This window comes from Folsomia candida, unplaced genomic scaffold (assembly GCF_002217175.1).
Source record: "Folsomia candida strain VU population unplaced genomic scaffold, ASM221717v1 Fcan01_Sc008, whole genome shotgun sequence".
NCBI lineage: Eukaryota > Metazoa > Arthropoda > Collembola > Entomobryomorpha > Isotomidae > Folsomia > Folsomia candida.
Genome location: NW_019091200.1, coordinates 108,346 through 125,792, shown reverse-complemented (window position 1 = coordinate 125,792; position 17,447 = coordinate 108,346). Strand labels below are relative to the sequence as shown.

General features: G+C 38.1%; 3 protein-coding genes across 5 annotated transcripts in view; 1 reads left to right on the top strand and 2 right to left on the bottom strand.

Moving 5' to 3' along the window:
- The window catches only part of LOC110853104, a 49,918-nt gene extending 42,172 nt beyond the window's left edge, over positions 1-7,746 (bottom strand). For both annotated transcript variants that reach the window (XM_035854542.1, XM_035854543.1), the window contains exon 1: positions 7,404-7,746. The gene's annotated coding sequence lies outside the window, so the exon portion shown is untranslated. The remainder of the gene's footprint in view (positions 1-7,403) is intronic.
- A 2,487-nt stretch (positions 7,747-10,233) lies between these two features.
- Positions 10,234-13,087, bottom strand: LOC110852968. 2 transcript variants are annotated; one of them, XM_022101157.2, is made up of 7 exons: positions 12,921-13,087; positions 12,074-12,781; positions 11,978-12,007; positions 11,616-11,899; positions 11,397-11,558; positions 10,993-11,323; positions 10,234-10,924 (listed from the first exon to the last, which is right to left on the bottom strand). In XM_022101157.2, exons 2-7 carry the CDS (start codon positions 12,740-12,742, stop codon positions 10,652-10,654), a joined length of 1,749 nt encoding a protein of 582 aa, XP_021956849.1. In that variant the 5' UTR covers positions 12,743-12,781; positions 12,921-13,087; the 3' UTR covers positions 10,234-10,651. The 2 variants fall into 2 exon arrangements, with proteins under 2 accessions (XP_021956849.1, XP_021956847.1); XM_022101155.2 differs by having other exon boundaries at positions 11,978-12,781.
- Positions 13,088-13,198: 111 nt separating this feature from the next.
- Positions 13,199-16,002, top strand: LOC110852980 (protoheme IX farnesyltransferase, mitochondrial). The gene is made up of 7 exons (XM_022101171.2): positions 13,199-13,348; positions 13,519-13,733; positions 13,822-14,312; positions 14,392-14,567; positions 14,650-14,736; positions 15,311-15,403; positions 15,510-16,002. The coding sequence occupies exons 2-7, from the start codon at positions 13,620-13,622 to the stop codon at positions 15,884-15,886; spliced, it is 1,338 nt and encodes a 445-aa protein (XP_021956863.1). The 5' UTR covers positions 13,199-13,348; positions 13,519-13,619; the 3' UTR covers positions 15,887-16,002.
- The last annotated feature ends 1,445 nt before the right edge of the window (positions 16,003-17,447 follow it).

The window sequence follows — 17,447 nt, the reverse complement described above, 5'->3', positions numbered from 1 at the left end:
CTTTTACTTTCCTTTCTGCACGTCGGCTTTATTTTGTTGTTCAACTTTTCAGCCCTGGTATTTTGGACAGGATGATGTGAAGTCAGTCAACCCAAGGAAAGCAACCCATCTCACAAAACCATCTTTACAAGACCAAACTAAACATTCAAATTCCACACTATTCCACTTTTGCCTCCCATTGCGAAACATTGTGCAGCAGTAAAATGTATGTACGTACGAAGATTTTTCTGTGCCCAGATTTCCGAAAAAGGGAAAGTAGAAATTTAACAGAGAAGCGACTCGATACAGAAATTTCCCTATCTCTCTCTCCTCTGTCCGTCCATCCGTCACGGGGAATGCATCCGTCCATCCATTCACTTGTCTCAATCTTTCACGAAAAAAAGAACAAGTCAACTTTCTCCTCGAGAAAAGTCAAGACAAAGAATACATTTTGATTAAAAAATGCAGCTGCGGAAACAGGAAAAGTATAAAAGTATATAAAATGTGTAAATTCATCTCGTCACACACTGCGTCCATCCATGCCTTACTTTCTATCAAACAACAAGGAACAATAAAGTGAGTGAAAGTGCCACCACCACCACCCCGGCTTTGAGATCATCATCATCATCATCGTCATCATCAACACTATCCGAGAGGATCATCACTCAGATAAAGAATTGGAGACGACGACGAGAAGAATAAAGGGCAAAGAGAACAAAGAATGGGGAAAAAAGTACATAAAGGAAGAGAATAAACCTATTTATTTATGGCGTGAGAGATGGGATGACTTATGAATTTTTGGGTGTATAGCTTATTCATTGTTGGATTATATTTCTTTTCATTTCCTTCTTTTTTTACAGAGCTCACTTCATTTTGCTTACTTTAGTTATTTTCTCGTCCACAGTGCAGATTTTAATATTACTAGAGACGAAGAAAGTGTGGGGAAGGATGAGCAAGGGAGAAATAGCGGAATAGAAATGTGATGCCACTTTTTCCTTTGAGGGACACACACATGCAACATTTATTTCTGACTTTCTCTCCCACTTGACACTTTATCATCGTGCGGATACAGGATTGTGTCAAGCGTTGAGAAGATGATGACTTTCACTCGTTAAGGAAATGACTTTTATCTATTATTTTAATGTTTTTAGGGGATAGGGAGGATCATGGAAAGCGGGAGTTTGACGTGTAGTTTTTTCATTCTTGCTAAATATTATGGATGGTAGTTTCTTTAGGGGGGATTTTTTAAAGTTTTTTTTACACATTTTAGGAATTTTGTGCAGTGAAGTCGCAAAATGTTTAACATTTTGAAAGAAAGTAGAATTAAATATTGAACTTTCTCTGGTCCATTTATTTTTTGATTGTTCCCAATTTACCAAGGTTTCTATCAAGTCATGTCATCTGTCAAAAATTCATCATTTCAAACTTTATAGATAAAAACCACATCTGTAAATATTTCTCTTTTTTCCATCCCACTGCCACAAGCAGACAGACACGAACTGGCAGCAGCCAATTTTGACATATTTTCCTCCTCAGAACAATCAACAAATCAACCAAAGTCACAGACGCATGACCAACCAACCAATGTCAAACCACAAAAGGCATTGCCGGCCTGTGTCCAGCAACATATTTCATAAATATGTGTATGAACGGCTGCTCTGGCCCCGTCTACTACCCGGGTATCACCCTAGCTGGACTTGCCATCTTTCAGCGACATCACCCCGAAAGAAAATGACAGAGAGATGTCCCACTCTCAAAGATCGATCCTACACACGACACCAACCGTATCAAGCAGATGTGGCTTGACTTTTTCTTTCTTCTTCTTTTGGTCCAATTTTTATCCCCATGAAGAAGAAAAAAAATCTTCAAGAATCTCATCTTCAGACGACTTTTATGATCATGTCATCTCCCAAACCCGTCATCCAGTCTGACGACAAGTGGTGGCGCAACCACAGACAAATGAATGACTCGCCGAAAAAGGAAAGTGACGAGGCTGCATGTCTCCTCCTTTCAATGAGCTTTCACCACATTCCTTTCATTCAAGGCACAACAAGTACAAAAATTCTTGAAAATCCTGACTTAAACGAGAAACCACCACCACTTTCTCTTTTGGTCTCGTATGACGCAACTTTTTCCCAATTAATTTAATGCGCAGTAAATAAAGATCAATTTATAAATGTAAAATTGGAACAAATTACTCTCCTCTGGGAACAAGGCTCGATCAAATTTTGAATGAAGTTTCCCAAAAAAAATAATCTCTGGGTGTGTAACCGCCTCAACACATTTTTCTCTGAGCAAAAGTGAAGTAACTTTCTCTCAATAGTTTCTCTTTCTCTCTGGAAAGTATATACGCTGAGTCAGTACTCGAGACAAAATGTGACCCCAGCAGACACAGATTACATCACAAAACTTTCACCAGCCCACCCACCACCCAAACATTACCCTAGGACACGACACGACTCACTAGTCAAACTTTCTCCGCCTTGAGAAGTTGAGCAAGAAGGAATCACAGAATCTTGCAGAAAAAAGAGAGAAACGAAAGAACACACACACGGAATTCCTTCAAGTAACAAATGATGATACATCTGAAGCAAGGATGGAATTCGCACACCAAATTTTGCAAATTCCCATCCCATCAAGAAGAAGAAACAACTTGTACAATCAGGTCGTGCCTGGGCAAACCACACCCATCGAATTACAAACTTAAATAAGTAATGAATTCTTTGAGGCGGACAATTGGATGGGATTAGTTTGCCCGTGAATGCTTCACAAATAGGTGTATTTCTAGTACATTAGTAATAAAATTCAATTCATGATACAGAATATGTATTATTTCAAAATCAAAGCCACATAAACTAACTTTATGTATGTATCTTTTGCTCGAGGCTACTTTCAACCTATCCGTCCAACTGTTTGTTTGTTTATTTGCTACATGGCCTCCTCAAATTTCGTGTTTTGTTTGTTGTTCTACTTTCACCGTGAAATTCAAATATTTAATATTGCCCGATTCTCCATTGTCTCGATGTTCGTTCACGAATCACTAAACAAGCAAAATAATATTCAATATGGTGGAAAATTTTTAAAATCAACAAAATTTAAAAGTATATAATTTCCCATTAATTTCCCGATATTTACTTTCACTCCGCAATTTCATGCCACATCTCACCCACACAATCGAATCAGATTTAATAAAGGATACCATGAAATTGAAAGGGGTAAAAGTAATTAAATTGAGTATAGCCAGCAACAATGTGACTCTTCAACTGTGTGCATATTGGACACATTGAATAGTACAAAACAATGAAACAAATAAAGGATCGACGACGACGGGGCAGCCGCAGCCAGCCAGTGGAAATCTCATCCTTGAAATAGAACCACCTAATTCTACCACCGCATCAGTACAAACATTGAAAATTTTAGTGGTGCGACTTGTAACTTTCACCGACTGACTGACTAGATATTCCAGTTGCCGTGGTGGTTTAGGTTCTGGTTTGGTCGGGTGGTTTAGTTTGGCTGGATTTATTCGAATACCACATAACTCCACGCTGGCTTTCTCCACCACCTCGAAATCAAACCAGTGACGCAATATGGGGAGAAATTCGGTAGAAAGTGGAGTCAAATATAATCTAGAATTCAACCGAATCGAAATGTGTCCAAATTTAACTTATTCCTCGTCCACCTCAGACAGACAGAACAATATGATGAGTTACGTATGCATGTATGGACGAGGTGAGAAACCTGTGAGTGAGGAGTGAAGTTGGGTAATAATGTAGTTATGTACCTATGTAGGTGGAATATGTCAGTAATGAAAGTTTCATTGGTTCTGGCAGGGTGTGGATTTCCCTTTTTGTTCGTTACAAAATCAGCACAAAATGGAGAGAAGTGAGGATAGAAATGAAATAGACGAACTAACAAAACTTGGCTGGAGGCGATTTTATTTGGGTTTCATCATCATCAAGCTAACTGAAGAATAATGCAGAATATGGGATATTTAAGAGGAACAATTTTTAATTTTCGTATAAATTCTATTGTTCTGCTGAGAAAAATTCTTCCTGGAAATCGAGCAACGCCTTAAATCATGTCCTATTATCAACTGCTTTCTTTTCCCGTGGGACAACTTTCACCAGTAAAAAACACAACAATAGCCCAACCGGAAGGAAGTAGCGCATAGGTATACAGTTGGTCACTCTTTGCCTCAACTTTCACCAAATTTAGCCATCCATTCTCCCTCGCCACCTTCCTTTCCCAGCCGGATTTCCTGGAAAAGTCGTCAAAATGTCCCAAATCCTAACCAACCAGCTAAAAGTAAATAAACAGGCCGAGTTTCCCTTTTTTTCAAGGTAAAAGTACACCAACTGACGTGACAACGTCCACCGGACAATAGGTGTAATCGTATAAATACAAAAAATAAATACGAACGGCACAGCAAACAAAAGACGAGGAAATTTAGGAAAAGTGTAGAAAATCAGGCCAAAAGTTAGACCACCGCTTGGTTGCTCTCTCTCTCTCCCAGCGTTCCAAATCCGTTGGGAATTTCACCACGAGGAAAAATGTGGATCCTTAGCAGAGCGGATGCCTATATATTTATTTACGTTGGTTGTTATTCCGTCCTCACCTGAGTCCTGAAACTGGAGAATGAGCGACAAAATAATTCAAAGGTGCGGAATGCCCCGGTTCAACTTGTCTCGAATTTTCGCGATTATTTCCAAAGTGAAAGGGCACACAGACCTCGAGTCACTTCACTTCACCGACTGGATCCATCCATCCACTCGAAAAGAAAGTAAAGTGCGTGAGTGAGTGAGTGAGTGAGTGAACAAGTGGCATGTAAATAGTCGACCAATTGTCAGGCAGGTGAGCAGCTATACAATTGACATACTTTCACCAGACGAAAAAGGTCGTCTTTGTTGCTTTCACTTTGTGACGGAGTAAATAAACAGGCATTTGTCGAACCTTGCTAATTTTTGGAAGGCCATCCCTGATTTTTGCACAGGGCACAAGTGTCTAATTATGTAAATAAAACTTGACCTATTTAATTTATAAAATCACGATTTTTCGAACATTTCGAGAAGCAATGAGTAAGAAATGTTTGACTAAATAAGTGACTCCTTTCACTCCAACCCTTTGAAGACCAATTTTAATTAAAATGGTGATCACTCATCGTTCAACTCTTATATACAGAAATAAATTAAATTGCTAAAAGTGGCAGTAAAGTTAAAGGGTGAATTCATATTACATAATCAACAAATCCCATGCCAAATCTAGATAATCTAATCATTACCTAAAATCTGAATTCTATACCGGCACGTCATCACTTTTCTCTTTTTAAACGTGCTTACATAACCCAATCATTTCGAGTAAAGTAACTTTTCTGGCTAAACACTTGAAGGAAATGCTTATGTAAATCTATCAGATTTTAATGTGTCAAAGGAACATAAGTAAAGATTAGGAGACCTTCATTGCCACCTCGTTCTCATCGCTTTTATAATTCTACTCCACTTAAACTTATTAATTTCTTCCATTCGTTAAAACCTTTCTTGCTGTCCTGTCACTTTCACCCGTTCCCCACGAGCAGCAGAACCCACCATAAATCATAATTTCTCATTTTTTCCTAGACTTATGCATTCATTTTCTTGTTCAATTACACTAATCGAATTACGTAAGCAGGAGAAAGACATGAATTAATTGAGCCGTTTGATTTCTGAATGCAGTTAATTTTCATGAAGAGTAAAATCTATCCTTCTGATGGTACTTTCTTCTCAAGGGGAATTGGTAAGCAAGTGTAATTGAGCGTATAGATTGGATCTGAGTTTAAAGGAAAGAAAGCTCTAAATAAAGCAACCAATACTTCAAAAACAGAAGAATGCTCGAGAAAGTAACAAATACTGTCTGGCAAAAGTGTATAGAGAAAGTTTATAAAAAGTGGAAATTTTGTATCGTGCAATTCTGATTAAAAATTTGTATATCTTATCGGTACCAAATGATTATTGTGTGTCTAAATTGCAATTAAATTGCAAATGATCTTATGCACCCTAATTTAGGAGATTTTCTTCATCCTTTACAAATCAGTAAGCATTCATTTTCACCATTCGGACGTTAATTTTCTCTGTATTCTAACTTTGCCTGTTTTGGTATTCCGTGTCCAACTCTCACTCACTTACTTCCGGACGAGAAAGTAACTTTCTTTTCCCTCTGTGAGCCAAAAAACCAATCCACCACGAGATACGATGCCACCAGCGAAATGCTTACTTTCTCCCATTCCATCCATCCATCTATCTATCCAACACACGTTTCATCTCCGTCTTCAGTTCAGTCCAGTTCATAACATTCTTTGCAGAGTGAAAGTTTTCCACTTTCTTAACATACATACTCTGACCGACAGCGATCTCTCGACGTAACCGCCGCCATGCAGTACTAGAAAAAAAGAGGGGAAAGTAGTTGTTTGGTTGCTAGCTTTGGTGTTGTTAATTTGTCCGAATTGTTGAAGTATTACTTTCCACCCCCAGGGATGAATGGTGGATTGGCTTGGATTAGATTGGATTCTGAATCAAGAAGGAAAAACTGACGGATTTTCTTTTTTTCACCCAATCTTCTAATCGAGACAAGGTTTTGTTGCTGGGTTTCCTCGCAAGTTAGTTTTGCCACCAACCAACACTTTCTCATTCTTTCCCCTTTTTTCGGGTATAACTTGTTCACAATCAACAGTCAACGGAGCAACAATAATCCGTCATTCCTCGAAAAACCCTAGTTTCCTGAAGGATGAGGGAATGTTTTTGGGTGTCAGGCACCGGATTATTGCAAGCATGAAATTTATAATATTGACTTATTTATAGTTGAAGCAAGTATTTATTTATGGAAAATTACGAGGGTAGCACATATCTTAATAAAATGATTTCAGTGTATTGTTTTTCAGAAATATCCGGCGTTTAATTACAAACTTGAGTTAAAATAAATTTTGTTGAGAAAACTGTAAAATTGCTGACAATGCTTAAAAAATGGTCTTATTTTTCCCACATTTTTTAGTTGGAAGCTTTTCTAAAACTAAATTTGCAGCTTTAAATCGTATTAAATTCGACACACTCTGAGACCAATTCGATGCTTGACAGCTAAAAACGTTCCCTCGTGAGTTGGCCTGACTCGTACTAAATTCTTTCCTTCTGTCTCGTTTTTTGATACAGTACAAATAAAGGGAAAGTTTGTTTCTGACTCGAGTCAACTTTTTTTAGACAAAAGATCGCGGCAGTGTTAAGCTAGGACTTAACACAAAACGAAGAGGAGTTAAACTAGTTCGAGTAAGGATTAAGGTGAAACATTTGGATGGGGTTTTGGAAGTTATAAGTAAGTAATGACAAGATTAAGGTATTTCTTTTGCGAACAAATTACTCAATTTTTACCTGTTAAGATTTCTTAATTGCGGAAATTCTTACCTGTTATTTGACCCAGTTTTTTTGCAGCAGAATATTTTTGCACACAGAAAATGTCACAACTTTATAAAGAATAATTTTTTAAATGTTGTTGTAAATGTTTTTTTAAAAATTGTGTTTTAAAAATAAAACATATTTTTGATGAATTGTCCAATTTTAATAGGAAGTGCTACTACTTTAATTGCAATTAAATATAATTACTGTTTAATTTAAACTTGACTAAAACTCGTCACCACTTGTCCATTACTTCACAAAGAGAAAGTTGAGATATTCCAAAGTCCTAAAAATAGTGTGAGCAGCACCATTTGAGAAAGAAAGAGCTCCAATCCAGGCGATGTTATCAACACGAGACTCCAACCCAAACTGGGAGAAAAGTCTTAAAATTCGTTTCCTCTTGTAGCCCACAAACCCATCCCTCCCATTTCACCGTGTGTCATCAACTCTACTTTCTCCTCTGCAGCCCGGTTAAGCGTAGTCGAGTGTGTAAACTAAAATAATAAATTAGTGAATCCTGCCCATGGTTGATTTTTGATTGAAGTTTTACACACATTTCATCCCCACTTGAATAAAATGTGGGACGCATGAAGAATGATGAGATCAAGCAGGCATCAGGGTCGAGTAGCAGCCTGGCTGGACTTCCTGTCCTCTATTTTATGACGCGAAATGTCGCCTATACTTCCGGAAGAGAGGAATACAATTTATTATACGCGATACTACGTCTCCTTTTGACTTTCTCTTACCGACCGACACACTTTAACCGGAAATGCTTAACTGCACCAGTCAGGACAAAAACAGAATCCATCCCATTCCATATACTATTACTCACAGGACTGCATCTGTTTTCTCCACTATATAACCACAAAACCGACAAAAACAGAGTTTAATGCCCATTTTATCCCCCACTTTCTCCGTATCATTACTCATTAATTGTTTCCCATTCCGACGACCAAGAAGGAAGAAAAAGAAACCTTGTCTGGCTGGCTGGCTGGCTGCTTGCTTTCTTCTGCACGTGGAAAGTTTATTGTTTTCGTGGTGGAGAAAAAGCTCAGCCGGAAGAAAAAGAATGGTATAGAAGAAAACGACGACATAAAATTTCCCTCTACTTTCTCCTGATGGGCCATATTAACCACACGTGTGTGAATATTAAACCGCGTGTGCCGGAAAGAGAAAGTTGTGTGTGGGTGGATGGGTAGTTAGTTGGAGGAGGAAAATTGTAGGAGGGGTGGCTGATTGGATGAAATGATTATGGCAGCAATTATGTTCAGATCCTTTGGGTAATTAAAATCAACTGGGTGCATGGGATCGGGAATGATCTACTCGTTTGCTTGAGCAGCTTCCATTCTATTCATCCATCCATTCTCTCCGCCTCGCCCGCTAGAGACCTTTCACTTAACTTTGCTCACTTTAAATGGACGGATGAAGGGATGCGGTCCAAGTTCAAATTAGCTTTTGGCTTGACCTTTTCAATCAGACGGGGATGTGTAGTTTGCTGTAAAAGTAATGTAGTGGCTGAATTAGCATGCAGGTCGGTATTGAGAACGGGCTAAAATTAGACTATAATTCTGTGTGGTAAAAACAATTGCAAAATTTTGGAAAATTTTGTTTTTAATTTCGATCCTTTTCAATCAGACTTTGTTGTAAAAGTAATCTAGTGTGCGAATTAGTATTCAAGTCCGTATTGAGAATACGCTAAAATTAGACTAAAATTCTGTAGTGAAAGTAAAATTCTGAAAATTTTGCAAAATTTCTTTCTAAATTTCTATTTATCTACATTTTTTTCTGTCCCAACAACACTTCATCCTCTTTGGTCCCCCATCATTCATCATCTCCTTCGTTCTCTGTCTCTTTGTACTTTTGCTTTCAAAATGTAATCCAGACATCAGAATATTTTAGCATTCCGTGTGTGACTCTGGTTTCACATCGTTGTTACCTTCTCCACTTCCTTCCTACTTGTTCACTCACACCACACGTCGCACACACTAAGCAAGAAGCAGACAGACTTTTACCAAAGCAAAATACATAAACCAAACCAAACCACAAACAAATATAAATAAATATTTGATCCGTCAAACAGACACGACAAGACTTGACCAGAACGGGAAGAGACCACTTTCTCCTCCATCGTCAGTCAGTCGGTATCTGTATGCTCGACTTTCTCTGCACCAAATCCCACATCTTGTATCGAGATCAACCATTTCGTAGCCTTTTTGCCTTCGCTAATGTTAAGAAGAGAGAGAGAGCGAGATGTTGTTTCACATCTTGCGGTATCCAGTCGAGAATACTAATGGGGCTGCGTGTGCATGGGCTCCACTCCATTCCATAAATATTTGTTTATTCCTTTCGACATGGAGGGGAAGAGGGTGTGTCATATTTTTGCTCAATAAGAACTCAACCAAAACTATCTATGTGTGTATGTAGCAATAAAAAATATTGGTATACAAATTACTCCGTCATGTTGTACAACAAGGAATGCGTGTGTTCATTCTTGTTTTGCTGTACTTTACAAGTTTGTGAAATAGACCAAAAGTTTGTTTAAATTAAGAAATAATGCATATTTGTGATTGATTACCCATAAAATGTTATAGGCAGTTAGCAAATCTACGTTTTTAAGATTTCCCTAATTTTTCCTATCTCTTGTGTTGAGTTAATATTTCTGGAGCCGATCTTGAAATCGCCCTATAGCGTCGTCTGAATGTTTTTCATATTGTGGAAATTTCGACTCCACTGAAGATAGTAAAAATTACGGAAATTTCAAGAGCGTAGATTTACTAACTGCATAATTATACATGTCCCTTACCAACAATAATTAAGGCTGTGAAACACCTAAACAGGATTATTTTTTCACCTGCAGTTTTATTTTTAACCACAATTATTTGTTATCAGGCAAGTTTGTCACTAAACCATCAATGTTAGTAACAATAATGGGATTTATGTGATGCAAAAATGTATGTTACATAAAAGAGAGTAACCTTTATAAACAGCATATTTTGTTGGTTTTGAAAGTTTACAAAAATACGAAAGCCATTATTACACTAAACATTAAACCCTAAATTAAGTAACAATTTACTCTCCGAAAGAGTTACAATTGTTTTAAACTGTTAATTAATAAGTATTAATCAATATAATAATAGTAGGAAATGTAGAATTGAAATATTTGTCGTTTGTGCAATTTTTTGTTGATTTATCGACTTCATACTCGATGAAATCATGAAGGTATGACAAAGAAACATTTTGAGACTGCTTTGGCTGTTTCATGGATCAAACGAAAACAATCCATGCAAATTTGCTGGAAATTTTCTCTCGAAAAACAGTTTGGGCGCGGGCCGTTTTGGCGCTTGATAGCCCAACATCAGCTCAAACAATCGGTCAATGAAAACTTTTCGTTTCTCGAGATTTTCGGGAGGATTTTCAGTCTGCAACTCTTTCTTAAGGGTAGTTTGCTCTGCTTGAATCCAAAGTTTTATTTTGTCAACGTCCACCAATTTCTTTGGCCATTGGAAATGTTCCATCGCGGTCAAAACATCCTAAAAAATATTTTAAAAAAACATTCAATCAAGATTCCAGGCTAACAATGTATTTGCAATCAATTTACCTCTAAAGAAAATACAGTCTCGCCAAAGCCTGCACATTTTTCCCAGACTTCCAGCGTCTCTTCCTTGTCTCCTTTCATGAAGTGAGCAATTCCAAGCAAGAAGAGAAAATCCATCATTTCATAGTCATTCCAACCATCTGAGATGGAAGTATCTTCAAGTGTCGTCTCCATCATGATAGCCACATCGGGATATTCGTTGATTTTACCGAGAAGAGTTTTATAATATTCGATCGTCGCTTTGAAGTTGGTGGGGTCGAGTTGAATCGCTCTTGACAGCCAGATCAGCGAATCGTCTAAGTTTCCGAAAGACATTCGGTACAAGATTCCAAAACTATTAATTTGTGAGGAAATGAACAAGTTTAAATATTTAAAACTTGAAGAACTTATTTCAGAACAGGGCTAACCGATGGGCAGTCTTTGGATTTGACGGATTCAGCGCATTTGCAGATTGCAAAAGATTAAGGGAACGCTCTGCATCGAAGAACAAGTGTGGGACGTAGCGTGCAAAATAATCCGAAATGGTTGAAAGGATGGTGACATTGTCGGGAAAATCCGTAGTTAGTTTCCTAAGAAAATGGAAACATTACAATGTCCAATATTGATAACGTTTAAGGTATACTTACCAACTATGATCAATCAAATATTTCATCGAATCGTCCAAATTATCCAGATGTATGTCTCCACAAGTAAATCGGCCGCTGGAGTCACGCACACTCCCAATAATCGTATCCAACACGGCGAGACGGGCAAATAGATTATCTGGCGAGATGGACACTGCTTTCTGCAGGTTTGTAATTTCTTCCGCATTCGGCCATTTATTTCGAGCACTGGCCTCACGGCGACGAAGCCGCATAATCTCCGCGAGAGCGAGGCACCACTCGGCAGAGCTGTTCTCAAATTGGACCACCTGCAAAGAGTACGATTAATTATATCGGGCACAAGTAAATAAGTTACCCAAAGTAAGAGATAGAAAAAAAAATTTCACCCGTTGCATCCTCCTAATTTTCTCCAGCGGCTTGAATTTAAACAATTTAATGAAAATGCAGCTCAATCCATGTACTGTGAACTGGCAATTGGTTACCAAGTCGTCGAAATGTGTGGTCATCATAGTATAGTCATGGTGGGGTGCCACATTAACGATGTCTTGGTATTCTTCATCCACGTCGGCCAGGACGACGTACAACTGGCGGAAAACGCCAAATAGAAAAGTGTACGCACTTTTGGCCAAAACATCCCGAGCTATGCGGACATCCTCCAAAATTGCGGCAAAGTTTCTAAGTTCTTCCAAAAATAGAGGTGGATTTGGGAGGACCAACAAAATGAAGAGTTGTGACACCTTGTTCGCGACAAGTTCGGCCGGTTTGTAATCATATAGATCATTCAGGTCGGATTGTCCCGCCGTCATTTTGAAAGTCAGAGAGAGTTGGAAGTAGAGTCGGTTCAAATAGGCAGGATTTGTGTAGATGAGATTGATGTCCCAGATGAAATGGCACAATGACTGGAGTAAAGAGACCGGTACGTCCCCACGTGACCTCATGGCCAACGGCTTACCCAATTTTGCATTGGCTTCAAGAATTGATTTTTTCAGAGGGGCGAGAAACTTTCGCACAGCATCTTCAATCACTTCGTGTTCAGAGATATAATCGTCGTGGGGCACGTCAATTGTGTTGTTCCCGTTGGGCGACGAAGGTTTAGAAGTTGATTGGTCAACTTCTTCTAATTCTTCATCCTTCTCGTTTATTCGATCCATTATAACTTTTAAAGTTTCAAATGAAGTTAGTGAAACCACCTGTAACAATTAATGAAAGGGTTAATTTAATTATATTCACCGAGTAGCAGATTTGTCAAATGTCATCAAATTACAATTACTGAATTACATAAATAAATTAAAAATCTGGAATCGTCATTATTTTTTGAAGTTAAGTTACCTTCTAACAAGTCGTAGTACCACCTTGGTTTTTATGATGTGTGACTCAACAATACTACTTATCGCTGTACGCATCAATTAGGAACCTTCGGATAATAGCTTATCATCAAGAAATTAACAGTAAACTTTTAATCAACACAAATTGTCCGATTAAAATGGAGCGAGAGCACGCGACAGTCCACTTGAGCAGACTGAAGCAAGCAGAGAAGCGGAGAAAGTGTGGCTCGTGGGGCTGGGAAAAACGAGAAATTTTACCTCCATGCCTCGACGTTTGAATTGTCACGAGCCCAAATAATTTTTTAGCAAGTCCGGTTTTGCTTTGACTGTATTTTCCAAATATTTAAAGTTTTTGACAAATTTTGAAAATTATTCGAGTGGTAATAATAAATTGTAATACGTCTGTGAAAGGTGGAACTGATCTAATTTGAGGTAAGTGTCATTCGCCAATAGATAAATGAGTTTTACTTTATAGAAATTAATTTTTAATTTCAAATTTTCACAAAGTGTACAATTAGTACAATATTGTTTTGAAAGTATGTTATGAAAGTAAATTAATATGTTCAAGTCGTGATAATTTTGACTATATTTGTACGTTTCAGAAGCAGAATCTTTTGTCAATACGAAAATGTAGAGAGAAAGTAAACCCGAGTCACAAGCTTCAAAAATTTTGGCGAAGCTAAATTGTTGGAAGGTCATCACCATGATTCGTCTAGTCACCTGTCAGCTATGCAATACCAATGTGGCGATGAAGGCTTTCTCGTCATCGTCGTCTTCAGTTTGGACAACACCAGTGCGAGCTTTTTCTCTAGGGAAGGTGGGTAATACCCACTGGGTATCAGATCGATTTATTTCAATCAGAATATTTGTGGCGACAAAGTTAAAACAATGTAATTAATTGGCAGATTCGTTGGAGAAAACCTGCTACTGCTGCGAGAGAAGAAATAGACCAAGATCCAATTATTTCTAACAAAATTGAAAGTCGACCAGTCGATGTAGCATCGCCAGTTTCAGCGCCTATTACCTCCTCGCCACCACCACACGTACTCCCCTCCACGTCCCATATATCCGACGCCCCCCTTAAACTACTAAACTCGGTTCCACCCACATTTTTAAGAAACGCTGTTGCTCAAACACATCAATTAGAGTATACAAAATTGCCCTCGTATTACTTATCGCTGTCGAAATCGCGTCTCACCGGCCTCGTCGTTGTGACGGCAATGGCTGGCTATGCAATGGCCCCTGCGTCCTTTGCTCTTCTCCCATTTGCGAGTTTGACTCTCGGAACGGCACTAACTTCCGCTGCGGCAAATACGATCAATCAGATTATGGAGGTGGAATATGACGCCCAGATGGACAGGACGAAGAATAGAGTGCTCGTTCAGAGGCACTTGAGGTGCATATTTAAACTTTTTTGGTAAATTTAAGTAAAGTGTATTTAAGGTACTTCAATTGTGTTAATGTTTTCTATTTAGTATGACCCACGCCAAAGTTTTCGCCGCCCTTACTGGTCTCGGTGGCGTTGGTATATTAGCAATTGGCGCAAATCCACTCACTGCCCTGCTTGGTGGGTTTAACTTGGCCTTGTACACCTGTGCCTACACCCCATTAAAAAGGAGAACGATTGCAAACACATGGGTTGGATCGGTCGGTATGTGGATTAAACTAATTTGTATTCTTTCATGGAATAAATGACCTTAAACCATAATTATCGAATTTATTTAATTAATTAGTTGGTGGAATTCCCCCCATCATGGGATGGGTTGCTTGCACGGGGGAATTGTCCCATGGAGCGCTCCTCCTCGGCGGAATCTTATATGGTTAGTAAAAGACAAAACTATCAGATTAGTTAATTTGCGCATTATACATCGTATTTAAAGAAAAGATGGTTAAAAGATGTTATTATTAGGAGAAACTAATTCACTCAAGTAATATCACACTTTCTCCAAATACACGATCCCTGGTCCAACAGTATTCATATTTCTTATTGTCTCGAATAATTGGGTGGCCATCGCCATTTGGAAATCCGTCATCAGTTTACAAATACATACTGTGAATTACTGTGAAAAGGATGGTACAAGTTGTACCGTACAACCTCTCCTTTCCAATCTTCTTCTCTTCGTGGGTGGAAAAAAATGAAGGTTTCACTCAACGGAGAAAGTGCACTTTTACCTGATGCGAGGGTGGATAGCTCAATACTTAATTATTTAGAACAGTAGAGTAGAACAATGAATCACTCTGACATAAAGAAAAGCCGGTATGAGATTGTCATTTATCTCCCCACACACATGCCATTAGTGTTTGATTGGAATTTCAATGTGCACCCACTCTTACTTCATTACTCTTAGCAATTATGCTGCAGCTTTTAAACGAACTTATTTTTTTCTATTTCAGCTTGGCAGTTTCCACATTTTAACGCATTATCGTGGAATATAAGGAAAGACTATGATAAAGCGGGATACAAAATGATGGCGATTTCACATCCTGGTAAACATGAACAGCTTCTGATAATCTTTTAGCAAAAATTGTATTTAAATGCAATCAAATTCTGGATTAATTAATTCTATATTATATTACGGTTTAATTGTTCCAGATCTGTTGAAAACCACTTCACTCCGATACAGTCTTGGAATAATTGCAATGTCTAGTCTCGCTCCCGTTTGTAATGTCACCTCGTGGACGTTCGTCTTTGATTCACTCCCACTAAACGGATACTTGGTCTATTTAGCATACAGATTCTATAAAGACGGAGATTCAGCGAGTTCCAGAAAACTATTTAGATTTACGCTAATCCATCTCCCAATCTTAATAGTATTAATGATGATTAGTAAGAAAAATTATGACAAGCCGTGCCCGCCCGTAGTTGGAGAAGGGGGATTAGAAGCGGTGGCAGCAACAGTGTCCTCAATCATCGTATCTGGAATTCAACCTCCACAAAATCCAGTTCTACTAGAAATTTCACAAACTTAAGAACGTAATCAGATATATAGTAATAAGAAGCTTAATAGGTTAGTGAAACTATGTACGAATGCAAAAAATGTCATTGAATAAATCAATCCTGACGAGATTAACATGTCGAAGTTAAAGTAATTTGGAGCTATTTTGCAATAATTTCGCCACGAAACATTATTTATAAGATAACAACTTTATTAATTAATATTGATGGATGGTTTGCAAAGTAGCATGAGCAACAAACAACAACACTAGTTAATTAGCATAATTTACATAACAATTATGTAACTACAACGGGATTAACTATACTTATATATAAATTATTAGTAGATATGTTCTGGTCCATTGTGTAATTGGCTATGTATTTACTGTACTGTATACTGTATTTATTTTGTTACTTTGTGAGAAACGCCTCTTTCGCCAAGTTTAAGCTTTCCAGGCGTAACAATTCCATTTCCTGCTGGATAAAATCCGTAATTATTTTTCTCTTTTGTATTGCTGACATTCCTCGGACAGATTTGACTATAGGTTCGATGTCTAGTGGGTGGCCGACGTTCATGAAAACTTTTTTGCCAAAGCGAGGTATATAAGGGGGATGGTTGGGGAGAACGTCGGGCATTCCTGATAAGAAAAATTATACAAGTTTTTTTGTAATCAACCATCTTTTTAGCGGGATAATGAGGATAATAATTTGAGTAGGAATTCAAGAAAGAAGCATAAGCTAGCTTTTGTTTACACTCTAAACTTCAGAAAAAGTATAGGAAAATTTGGAAATCAAAGTGTATACTTACATGATCATCATAAGTTTACAGATTGTTAGCAAATAATTACTTGGTAATATACAACTTTTTATCGTATTTAATTTTTCATTTTAATTAATTTTGTTCTTGGTAAGAACGTCTTACCCACGCTCCAAAATGGAAGAACGATCGGTGTAACGATCTGATCCAAATCAGCAATCATCCTGCCCACCCCCCACTTTAGTCTGAGCATCTGCTTCCTTTCCATATTTACTCTGCCTTCGGGAAAAAGATGAATCCACTCCCCCTCGGATAGACGCTCGATACAGAAGTCAATAGCTTTTTGATAAACGCCAAGCCCACGCACGACAGGAATACACTTTCCATGAGAAAAAAATTTGGAATAGATTGGACGTGTGTAGCAAATGTCGTGAGCAGCAAGACTCCAACGCATCTTGGGTTGATTAAAGAGCTGTTGGATGGTCATGAAGTTGCCTGTCAAATGCAGAATATTGATACTTGAGTAAAATACATATTATTAGACAGAAGGCAGATTTTTGTGTTTACCGATAAGCCCAGGATCATCTAGACAAGACTCGTGATTAGCAACCGTGATGAGAGGCACGCCAGCAGGCCGGTTGTACACAGCATTGACTAGGGTCTCCTTATTACGTATTTTACAAGAGTTTAGGAATGCTGTTTAGGACATAAAAACAAATTAATTCCATACAACTGCAACACATAATTGCAACATTTGTATACACTTGCTTACACAAGACAAATTTTCCACCGAAAAATCCAACCATAAAAAGACAATATTTTGATCTTATATTCCACCA

Coding starts and splice junctions, on each gene's coding strand:
- LOC110852980 (XM_022101171.2), top strand. CDS start 13,620: ATGATTCGTCTAGTCACCTGTCAGCTATGCAATACCAATGTGGCGATG. Junction 14,313..14,391: donor CTCGTTCAGAGGCACTTGAG/GTGCATATTTAA, acceptor TTTTCTATTTAG/TATGACCCACGCCAAAGTTT. Junction 14,568..14,649: donor CACATGGGTTGGATCGGTCG/GTATGTGGATTA, acceptor TTAATTAATTAG/TTGGTGGAATTCCCCCCATC.
- LOC110852968 (XM_022101155.2), bottom strand. CDS start 12,742: ATGGATCGAATAAACGAGAAGGATGAAGAATTAGAAGAAGTTGACCAA. Junction 11,559..11,615: donor TATTTGATTGATCATAGTTG/GTAAGTATACCT, acceptor CCATTTTCTTAG/GAAACTAACTACGGATTTTC. Junction 10,925..10,992: donor AGACTGTATTTTCTTTAGAG/GTAAATTGATTG, acceptor AATATTTTTTAG/GATGTTTTGACCGCGATGGA.